The following is a 10,900-nucleotide window of genomic DNA, read 5'->3' as shown; positions in this document are numbered from 1 at the left end:
CCCTCTGTGAGGTCACTGCCTCCCAGCCAATGAGCTGAGGTTCTGCAAAAGGCCCTTGTGATGTCACTGCTGCCTCCCAGGGCTCATGTCCTGCCCCTGGCAGCCCCTTGGTGTGTGTGAGCTGCTCTCCCACTCTTGGGCTCTCAGTGCCGGTTCTTGCTATGTCCATTGTCACAGAAAAATGAGTCGTCCTGTAGCACCTTAGGGACTAACAAGTAGGTGTATTGGGAGCTTTCATGGGCCCAACCCACTTGGTCAGATGAGCAGAGTGATGGAGTTTATTTCCCTCTGCTCAACTGATAGGAGGCTTCAGCAGGCTAGTTTTGTCACTTTGTGACAGATCTCCACCCCTTTAAGTTTAAGTTTCATGAAATTGATTTATGGGTATAAATATGCAGAACTCGAAGATGCTTTGGGTAAATTACCTCATGTGACCGATCAAACTGAATGGCACAATCTGCTGGATCTTTCTCTTTTTGGTGCATGTATCCCTCGTGTGTGTCAAGTTAGAAATATGCGGCAGGGAATGCTTTATGATTTTAAAAGTACAAATGAAAGACAAAAGGGTGTTTTCCTCACTCTACGTTTACACTGCAGGCTTCTTGCACAGGAACTGTTTTGCGCAAGAGTTCTTGTGCAAAAGGTCTTCCACAAGAGAGTGTCCACAAGCGAGTCACGCTGCAGGTGAAAACACCAAACTCCCCTCCCCTTCCCCCCACTGCATGTGGGGCGTGGCAGGTGCCTGCCTCATTCTGGCAAGAAATGCCTCAGGCGCCTGAGCCACCCGACCCCGGCGCTGGGTTCCCGCGGGTGGATTGCTAAGCAGGGACTGGCGCCCCCTGCAGGCCAGACTCAGGCACCGCCCTGTGAGGGGGCGGGGCTTAGCGCACCCCTCCCCTCCTGTCAGCATCTCCCCTGACTGGCTTAGACGGCTCCTGGTGCCCTGCCTGCTGAGCTGGCTTTTGTGTGTGTGATGCCCGTGCGTTGCTTAGGGAGTTTAAGCCCCTAACTCAGCTGTGCAGGTCACAGGCTTTCCTGGGATTTTCTAGTGGCCTAAAAATTAGGCCCCATGACACTCAGCATTGTAACTCCTGGGACCCTTCCTGGATTGCACCTTGTGCACCAGCCACCTCCCCTAGAGCCCTGTGGAGAAGCTGCTGGTTGACAAGGTGTGGGCAGGACAGAGGAGCCCAGGCTGGGCAGGGACACAGCGCAGCAAACCCCAAACTCTCCTCCTAGGGGTGGGATATTCCCTGTGGGCACTCCGGGGACGCACCCCCCTCAGGCAGCAAATCCCTGGCCTCTGCCTCCAGGAGCTGCAGCCTGGACAGTGAAGTAGCACAAACAAGAATTGCTTGTCTAGTTTATTTACAGCAAGTCACCGACACTGGACAGCGAAAGGGCCTGAGAAGGAGGGTTCAAAATCCAGCCTGGAAGGAGATTTTCACCATGTCTCCAGGACTCTCCCTTTAGTCTTGTTTTATTTTAATTTGCATTTTCCTTCTAATCCCCTCTGGCTAAACAAACCCTTTTCCTGCCTCCCCCAGGCCTCAGGATTAAAAAATAAAATAATAATAAAAACCCCTCATGCGACTGGCCCAGTGATTTTGAAGGGGATGGTCACCAACCAGTAGAGCTTGGAGGCTCTGACGGGATCCTGACTGGTCTGGCTGGGAGCCTATCAAGTGCTGGCACGTCAACTGCCCCTCCCCCTTCTGCCCTGCTGCTCCTGCCCAGAGCCTCAGCGCTGCCCCCGGGAGCCTCCTGCTTGTTGTGCAGGGAGAGGGAGACAGAGGCAGGGGGCGCTGATGTCACGCTGTCCCTCTCCTCCTGTACAGAGTGAGGAGGATGAGACCTCAGCAAAGAGGTACGGAGGGGCGGGGCGGGGTGGGGGTATACTTGGGTTTGAGGTAGCTCCTGGACTGACTTTAATTAAAATACTGATCTTCTGTTTCCAATGGCTGGAGTTGGCTGTGTGAAGGGGTTTGGTCTGTCTACATCCCTCACCCTCCTCCACATTCTGGCTGCATCTAGACTGGCATGATTTTCCAGAAATGCTTTTAACAGAAAAGTTTTCCGTTAAAAGCATTTTCAGAATAGAGTGTCTAGATTGGCACCGATGCTTTTTTGCAAAAGCACTTTTGGGGGAAAAGCATCCATGCCAATCTAGACGCGGTTTTCCGCAAAAAAGCCCCGATTGCCATTTTTGCGATCGGGGCTTTTTTGCGGAAAACAAATCTGAGCTGTCTACACTGGCCCTTTTGCGCAAAAGCTTTGCGGAAAAGGGACTTTTGCCCGAACGGGAGCAGCATAGTATTTCCGCAAGAAGCACTGATTTCAGACAGTAGGAAGTCAGTGCTTTTGCGGAAATTCAAGCGGCCAGTGTAGACAGCTGGCAAGTTTTTCCGCAAAAGCGTCTGATTTTCCAGAAAAACTGGCCAGTCTAGACAAAGCCCCTGTGTGTGACTGTCAGTGTCACCGGCTCCCCAAGAGTCACAGGGGAAGAAGGTGACTGTGCCCTGCAGCAGGAGCTCTGGCTGGCAGATGGGTACAAACCACTCCCTGCGTCTGTGGAGCTTCCAGCTTCTTCCCAACCCCTCAGTGATTAATTCAGTGTCCTCCTCCCCTCCTGCCAGCCTGTCCCCTGCCCGACTCTTAGATCTGCCCCCTGCCCAGCCCCCACCTCTGCCTGTCCCCAGCCTGGCTGTTAGTTCTGCCCCCTGCCCAGCCCCCACCTCTGCCTGTCCCCAGTCCAGCTGTTAGTTCTGCCCCCTGCCCAGCCCCCACCTCTGCCTGTCCCCAGTCCAGCTGTTAGTTCTGTTCCCTATCGAACCTCCACCTCCACCTGTCCCCAGCCTGGCTGTTAGTTCTGCCCCTACCCAGCCCCCACCTCTGCCTCATCTGCATTCTCAAGGGGTTTTCTCCGTACCCTTCCAATCTCTGGGGCTGCAGGGAGGGAGGGGCAGGAGCTTTCAGGGATCCTAGAAATGAGGAGCCAGGAGGTAGGTAGGGGGGAGTCCTCCAGGGTCACAGAGACTGGGGTGTGTGAGGCTAGAGAGGCTGATTTCAGGGACACAGGCTGAGTGGGGATGCTGACCACACCCCCAGCCAGGGTCGGATTCTCTCCCCAGGGAGGGAGCCTGGCGGGAAAGTGAAGATCAGAGCCTCAGAACCAGCATCGATAAATCTCACCTGCCCCCAGTCAAAGTCCAGACAAACACGGATCCTTCTGGGGGGGCTCTGGGGCAGCGGGGTCACAGGGCAGGTGCGAGCCCGGAACTGACTCTCCCCCCACCACTCCACAGCCCAGATCCCCCCCTCAGGGCTCAGGCTGACCTGTCCCTTCCTGCTCACAGACTCTCTGGCCACCCCCACAGCCCAGTGTCGCCCATTCCCCACCTCCACCTCCCAGCAATGTCTCCCCGAGGTGAACCCCTCACGGCCCAGCACACAGGGCCGAGTGTTGAATCTCTCTGGGGTGTTGGGCAGAGGCTGCCGAGCACGTTCCCATCTCTCACGTTTCCCATCCCCAAACAGGACGAGATGGGGATGAGCCGTGTCTGGATCCAGAGTCACCGTCGCTGGGGAGAGAGAATCAGAGTGTGAGGGGCAGAGCTCAGCCCTGGGGCCAGACCCAGAGCAGGAGGGCTCAGTGGGGTGGGGGGGACAGAGCAGGCAGGTTCCAGCTTTAACCCCCAGAGGGAAACTCCCTCCCCTGCTGCAGCCTCCACCCCCCGCCCAGGGCACAGAGGGGAGGGAGCAGCGCGGGGGAAGAGCCGCCTCACCCCAGAGAGCAGGGCCTGGGCATTAGTCACCCCAGGGCAGTGGAGGGTCCAGGGCTCCTCAGGGCAGCCGGGCTCAATGGGGGGAGCCCAGCTCTGGCTTCTGGCCTGGCCGGGGGCAGGGCTCTGGGGAAGGGGAACTGGGGTGGGGTCACTGGGAGGGGCCAGCACAGGGCAGAGGCTGGTGCCCAAGGAGGGGCTGCACCGATCAGCTGTCCCAACACAAAGCGCAGCCCCTGCCTGCAAAGCCCCCTGCCCGCAAACTGTGCCCATAGCAAGTGTGTGTGTGGGGGGGAGGGGTCCGACCATCCCATTTCTAAACGGGGGCAGGACACGGCCCCTCGTCCTTCTGATCCAGTCCCCTGGGGCTCCTCCCCATTTAGTGGGAAGGTTTGGGGCTCTGCCTGTCGTGGTCGCTGGGGGTTTGGTTGGTGACTTGAGCTACAAGCTCAGGAAGGTGTTTTCAGTCTCCACTTGAAACCTCACCCTGTCTGTAAGGACGTCTTGCTCTGTCCAGTGCAGAGGGCAGCGTGTCTGGTGAGGGAAGGGAGAAGAGAGGTGAGACTTCAGGAGTCCATATTGCCCACGACATCCCCAATCCTAACACCCAGACCTGGGTTTTTGTTACAGCAGAGACATTCTTGGATGCATCTACACTGCAGAGAAGATTGAGGCTGCTACTGTCGATCTCCCCAGGTTCAAATTAGCGATCAACTGAAGACTGTGAATCAAACTGAGAGGGGCTTCTGTAGGTGCTGGTAGACCTGCTTTTACAAGGAGTAAGGAAAGTCGGAGGGAGAGTGCTCGTCTCTCCGCTTCCTGCTGTGTGGACAGTGCCAAAAGACCTGGGGATTACAGTGGATAGGAAGCTGGATATGAGGCCACAGGGTGGCCAAGAAGGCTAATGGCATATTAGGCTGCATTAGGAGGTGCATTCCTAGCAGATCTAGAGAAGTGATTATTCCCCTTTATTTGGCTCTGGTGAGGCCACATCTGGAGTAATGTGTCCAATTTGGGGCCCCCTACTATAGAATGCAAATGTAAACATACACTGAGGGATTTGGGCTTGTTTAGCATGCAGAAGAGAATAGTGAGGGGGGATTTGATAGCTGTCTTCAACTTCCTGAAAGGGGGGGGCGGTTCCAAAGAGCTGGAGAGAGACTGTTCTTAATAGTGACAGATGACAGAACAAGAAGTTGTAGTGGGGGAGGTCTAGGTTGGAGATTAGGAAAAACGATTTCCCTAAGAGGGTGGGGAAGCGCTGGGGTGGGTTCCCTAGGGAGGGGGTGGAATCTCCATCCCTAGAGATTTTTAAGTCTTGGCTTGACAAAGATTTAGTTGGGGTTGGTCCTGCTTTGAGCAGGTAGCTGGACTCGATGACTCCTGATGTCTCTTCCAGCTCTGTGATTCTATGGTTCTAAGAGCCAAATTAAGCTACTTCGACTTCAGCTAGGCAATTAATGGAGTTAAAAAGGTTTAAAGCCTCCTCCTTTCTCTCTCACTCAGGCCTCTCCCAGCAATAGAACCCACATCCCTGCAGCGTCACAGCCACCCCAGGGCAATCTGTGAAGAGATTCGCTTTCTCCTCAACATCCCTCCCACCCTGCAGACTCCACTGGGTTTGGCTCATTCACTTCCTGACATTTGTCACAGCCTAGGCCCAGATCCTGCCAAGACTTTGGCCTCAAAGGAACTTCACCCACTTGGGTCCCTTTGACACGAGCGGTTCAGAGTTTGTGAACTCCTGGCTCTACCTGTGAGCCGTGGGGTCTGTGTACTCAGCGTCTCTGCAGAGAGCAGCACGGAGCTGGCCGTGTTTCTGTCTGTGTGTCGGCCATTTTGTGCTCTAACAGTTGCTGTTATTACAAAGTAGCTTTTGGAACAAATAAGTTTCAATTAATCAACCTGAGTGTCTGGGACTGCAAGTGGGCGCCATTCTCACCTCACAATCAACAGAAGTTTAATCTAATGAGGAACTAAATAACCACCATTGGTCTCTTTCCATGGGCTCAGACGCTTCACTCACTCTCCCCTCCCCGTCCCTTCTCGGTACCTGTGAACTGCCTCAGTGTCTCCGACAGCGCAGTCGTTTGCCGGGAGATACCCCGACTCGCTCATCCAATTCAGGAGAAATCTCCTCTGGCGGCTGGAACGGCCCCGTCTCACACCTGGGGAGAGACAACGTCAAATGGGGACACTGCACCAAGTGACTCAGTTCCCCAGCTCTGGCCAGTGAGTTGCTGCTCTGCTGGGCCTGGAGTTCGAATCCTCCCGTTCTCCCAGCCCAAGAGCAGGGACAGCGCAGTCCTTGGCCCTGCAGCGTCCCCTCAAAGGTCCCATGAACAGTCTGCAGCTCTGGCCTGGGGAGACCAGCTAGGGCACAAAAGGGGAACTGAGTCTCCACGGCCAACTCACCCCTTGGCCCCCAGGCGCTGAGGGGCAGGAGGTTCCCAGGCGAAGGGCTGTAGGAATCTGCCCACTAGGGACTCGACTGAGACACCAGCTCCCCCCTCCCCAGCCCATTCCCACAGGTCTCCAAACAGCCCTCGGGTGGGACAGACTCTGGGTCCCTGCTGCCCTGGTCTAAATGTGCCTAGTGCCCAGCAGGGACAGGCCCATGTCCCACCCCACAGCCCTGAGGCAGCCAGTCCCCAGGGAGGTGACAGCTCCAGGAAACACCTGAGGTCAGACTGTGCCCTGAATGGGGAATTCCAGAGTCTGCTGGGCCAGGGGAGAGCCGCAGGCTGACGCTGATCAGAGATTTGTGCCCAGCCTGTGACCTTCCCCTCACATCTGGCTGCAGGGCCCTGGGGAGATGTGGTGCCAACATCAGCTCCAAGCCCTTTCCCTGCACTGGGCAGTGTGAGGGGAGCGAGAGACACCTACCTGCTCAGGGTGCTTCTCACGTCCTGGAGGAGAGAGAGAGAAAAGAATCTCAGTCCCATTGGGCACACACAAGGGACTCAGTGAAAGAATTTTGTAAACATGGGAACAAGGGGCCCTTCCCTGGCCCCAGGAACATGGATCCCTTGAGCGAATGGGGCTTTGCCATCTCTAGTAGCTCTGTGCCTGTGACTCTGCAAAGAACAACAGTCACTCACATGGCAGCAATGCACCTGCTGAGTTACACCCAGATCTGACAGCTGGACCCCAGCGCTTGTGGTTCAGGAGCCTCCCTTCCCTGTGTGAGGAGCTGGGATGTTTCTCCCTCAGTCTCACCTGCACGAATTCACTCGCTGGCTTCTGACACGTCCCCTCCAGCTCACCGATCTGCTCGCTGAGATGGGAAATCTGTGCGGAGAGTTTCCTGACAGTGTCAGTCTGGAGCCTCCCAGTTTCCTCATCCAACTGCTCCAGCTGGGCCAGCAGGAGTCGCTCTTGTTCCTCCAGGAACTGTCGCAGCTGCTGAAACTCGGCCACAATCTTCTGCCTCTCGTCTTGTGTCTGTTTCTGTATGAAAATGGGGAAAGGGCTGGTCAGGGGCATGGATGGAGCCCGGGGCCCTTTCGTGGGGATCTGAGTGTGCAGCAAAGAGAACTTCTTGGAAAACCCTCAGATTTCTGACATTTGACTCTGCTCTGTGGGTCCGTTTTCCCTTTGGCCCCTGTTTCCCTCTGAAAGGGAGACCCCCGTGTCTGTCATGGGCAGCATCTTCTGCTATCCATCGGCTCTGGGAATTCACATCCAGAGCAGTAGGGGGCAGGACTTAACACCCAGATTCTCTTTAAACTTCTTCATCAATGTGTGGAATATTTTTTCTATGTGCACTGAGGCAAGTGTAAATATGCACCACCAGCTGAAACACCTAGCTGCTGACATTCTGCCAATTGGCTGGGGAGCATCTGAAACTCTCCTGAGCTGCCGCCCAAGCACTCAGTGTACTGGGAACACTGCTTGGCCCCACACTGACACAGATACCCAGGGAGAGGACAGAAGCAAACCCATTAGCAGGAAATGAGCAGACCCAGCAGACAGCCCTTCCCCGGGACATTCAGGTAACTGGAGGAGGATTTATGGGAAAGCCACAAAGGCTGGATATGAACTCATCCCCTGACATGGAACCTCAGGGCCTGTGCAGATATGAATCCAGCAACCCAAGATCATGGCGAAACTGAGGATGTTAACTAGCGATTAATTGACTAGTCAAGTAGTCGATGGAATTTCCATTGACTACTTGACTAGTTGATATACACGTCCCTATTCCTCCTTGTACATTTCAAAGGAGGAATGCAGAATTCCGCATGCAGCCCAGGGCCAGCGGGAAGTCCCGCTGACTCCGGGCTGCATGTGGGTACCAGCTTTGAAATGCACAAGAATTCCCAGTGGGAGTCAGAGTCCCCCGCTGACCCTGGGCTCCATGCTGCCCTGCTGCTTTGAAATGTCATGAGGAGCCGGGATCAGCTGGGAAGTCTTCAGCTGACCCCAGGCTCCACATACACTGCACCACACACTGCCCCTTTGAAATGCCAAGTTGGGATCAGCTGTGCAGTGCTGCCCCTTTGAATACCACCATGGTGTTTCAAAGCAGCAGTGCTGCACAGCTGATCCCAGGCTCAGCTGTGTGGCACTGCCGCTTTCAAGTACCCCTTCTTCCCCCCTTTGCTGCCTTTGTCTGATGGAGGGGGGTGGAAATCAACTAGTTGACTGACTATCGGATCAGCATTTGCTGTTTTTACAAAAGCGCGTGGAGCGTCCTAACATCAAGAGCATTTTTGTGCAAGAAAATGTGCAGCAGATCGGCAGAACAGAGGGCTTTTTGTGGCATAGGTATTCCTCTTTCTATGAGGAATAACTCCTTTTTGTGCAAGAGTTCTTGTGCAAAAAGGTGTGTGTGGATGGGCAACAGGGTTTTTTGTGCAAAAAGTGCTACTGGAAAAAAGCACAGGCTATGCTGTGAATAGCAATCAGAGCTTTCTTGCGAGAGAGTGTCCGTGCAGTCTGGATGCTCTCTTGCGCAAAAGCGCATCGCTCTTCCGATGCGCTTTTGCAGGGTGGACGCGTTCTTGCACAAGACGTTTTTGCGGAAGATCCCTTCTGCAAAAATCTTCTTGCGCAGGAAGCCTGCAGTGCAGACATAGAGTAAGTGATGCCAATCCCAGGAGCCACCAGGGTTTAAACAGGGGCTGGGAGCTCAGCCCTGAGGCCTGGGGACTGCGCTGGTAGGACAGAGCTGGGCTAAGCACCAGGGCAAGCCCATTAGTTACAGGAAGGCTCAGAGGAGCAAGAGCATCACTGGGCTGCTGCTCGGTGAAGTGGAGGGAGTGGGGGAGGCTCCACACTCCCTTGAGGGGCAGGGCCTCAGGTGGAAGGGGCAGGGATGGGGGCAGTCAGCCCTCAGCACCACATGGAGCGTGCTGAACCATGTCCCCTTCCCTGCCCCCCCACCCCCCTCCCGCCCCCGGCAGCCCTCACAGCCACCCAGCGCACTGCAGCAGTGATTTAATCAGCAGACCCCAGGGAAGCTGCCCTTTGTCTCCCCCCCTCCCCACCATCTGAGGGCCTGGGGGCCATTTGTCTGCGCAGTCCCAGTTCTGTGGGGCTCTGTCCCTGCCTGGTGGGGACTCAGCCCTGGCCGTGGCTTTGTCTGGTGAGAAAGGGACAGGAGGAGACTGAGGCTGCAGCAGGAGGGGGCGGCACCTCCACACAGAATGACGTAGGCGGGGATGGTCTGACAGAGGCAGGGACAGGCCCACAGAGGCCGACCAAGCGTTGAAGGAGGGCCCAGCAGGCAGGCGTGGGCATGTCCTGTGCTCTGGGGATGGGTCAGTGACTCCCTAATTAAACAGGCTGATTTCTGTTCAGGATGATTGGGGTTTGCCCCAGTCCCTGGTACAGCTCCCGGCAGCAGTGCATTCTGGGAGATTTCCACTGGCTGCCTGGTGGGACTAAGGGAGCCTCACTGGCTGGTTCGTGCCCAGGTACCCACTGGCACAGGTCAGACCGGCACCGGGCAGCTCCAGCCTGGGGGTAGTTTTGCTCCATCCCAGTCTGATCCCAGTGGTACCTGGCACAGTCTGCGCTGCCTGGAGTCCTGCTGTGGGTGGACTCAAGGCACTCGGGGTCCCACATTGCATCCAGTTCAGTGACCTCCTCTAGTGCTGGCTGCAGCATCTGAGTTTAACCCCTCCTGGAGCAGCGCAAGAGTTCAGCATCTCAGTGGGAAACCTTCTGTCCCTGCTGGGCCTCGAACAAGGTGCCTTTCCCATCTAACTGACACATTTCACGATGTGGTTGAGGTGGCAGCATGGCCTAGTGGTTAGGACCATGGACTTCATCTGGAGAAACTGGGATTCTGTGCTGAGCTCAGCCACTGACCTACTGGGTGATTAACTCCCCTGCTTTGTGCCTCAGTTCCCCTCTTCACCTTTTGTCTATCTCTAGACTATAAACTGCTCAGGGCACGGTCTGTCCCTGGCTGTGTTTTGCACAAAGCCCGGATCTCACATGGGGTCTGTGAGGGCGACTGTGATGCAAATACAAGTAATAAAAACAATCTCTAGTCATCAAATCTGTAACACCAGCCACTTGTAACCCCCCCTTCTCCAGTCTGAAGGCAGCACATTCCCAGAGGCCAGCCTGACATTGACTGCGTCCACCTCCCATTTGATTTCTTTTGTTACAGCCTGTCCCAGGCCAGGCAGGCTTTAGCCAGCTGTTGAGTCGCACGGGGCAAGGGAAGAGTCAGGGAAATTAGCCAGTGACTAAAACCCAGAATAATTCCCCAGCAGACAGGGCAGCAGCTCCCTACCTTGTACTCCTGGGCAGCCTCCGCTATGGACAGCGCCGTGTGCGTGCGGTGCTTCTGGGACCTGTCACACATCACGCAGATGGGGGCTTGATCCTTCTCACAGGACAGTTTCAGCACCTCCTGATGCTCCTCGCACAGCCCGTCCCCTCCTGCTTCCTTCACTGGTTGGAGGGGTCCCTGCTGCACAGGATCCCTGCACTGCAGGCAGGAGGTGGCTGGTCCGGGTCGCTCCCAGCACTGGCTGATGCAGGCCTGGCAGAAATTGAGCCCACACTCCAGAGTGACAGGGGCTGTGAAACCCTCCAGGCAGACAGAACAAGATGCTTCCTCCTGCAGGCTTAGTACAGGCTCACTGTGGCCAGTGCTCCTT

At 55.8% G+C, this 10,900-nt stretch overlaps 1 protein-coding gene across 1 annotated transcript; it reads right to left on the bottom strand.

Moving 5' to 3' along the window:
* Window positions 1–2,856: 2,856 nt before the first annotated feature.
* On the bottom strand, window positions 2,857–10,900 carry LOC142820494 (E3 ubiquitin-protein ligase TRIM7-like). Its single transcript, XM_075909507.1, has 6 exons — window positions 10,531–10,900; window positions 7,002–7,232; window positions 6,669–6,691; window positions 5,836–5,950; window positions 4,269–4,316; window positions 2,857–3,581 (listed from the first exon to the last, which is right to left on the bottom strand). The coding sequence occupies exons 1-4, from the start codon at window positions 10,600–10,602 to the stop codon at window positions 5,848–5,850; spliced, it is 429 nt and encodes a 142-aa protein (XP_075765622.1). The 5' UTR covers window positions 10,603–10,900; the 3' UTR covers window positions 2,857–3,581; window positions 4,269–4,316; window positions 5,836–5,847.

This window comes from Pelodiscus sinensis, chromosome 26, assembly GCF_049634645.1.
Source record: "Pelodiscus sinensis isolate JC-2024 chromosome 26, ASM4963464v1, whole genome shotgun sequence".
NCBI lineage: Eukaryota > Metazoa > Chordata > Testudines > Trionychidae > Pelodiscus > Pelodiscus sinensis.
This window is presented reverse-complemented; position numbering and strand designations above follow the sequence as displayed.

What these genes read in the sequence shown, in the direction of transcription:
- LOC142820494 (XM_075909507.1), bottom strand. Translation starts at nt 10,602, where the DNA reads ATGTGTGACAGGTCCCAGAAGCACCGCACGCACACGGCGCTGTCCATA. An exon ending in CAGCGAGTGAATTCGTGCAG is followed by an intron (nt 6,692 to 7,001) that starts GTGAGACTGAGG and finishes TCTCTCCTCCAG; the next exon opens with GACGTGAGAAGCACCCTGAG. An exon ending in GTGAGAAGCACCCTGAGCAG is followed by an intron (nt 5,951 to 6,668) that starts GTAGGTGTCTCT and finishes GTCTCTCCCCAG; the next exon opens with GTGTGAGACGGGGCCGTTCC.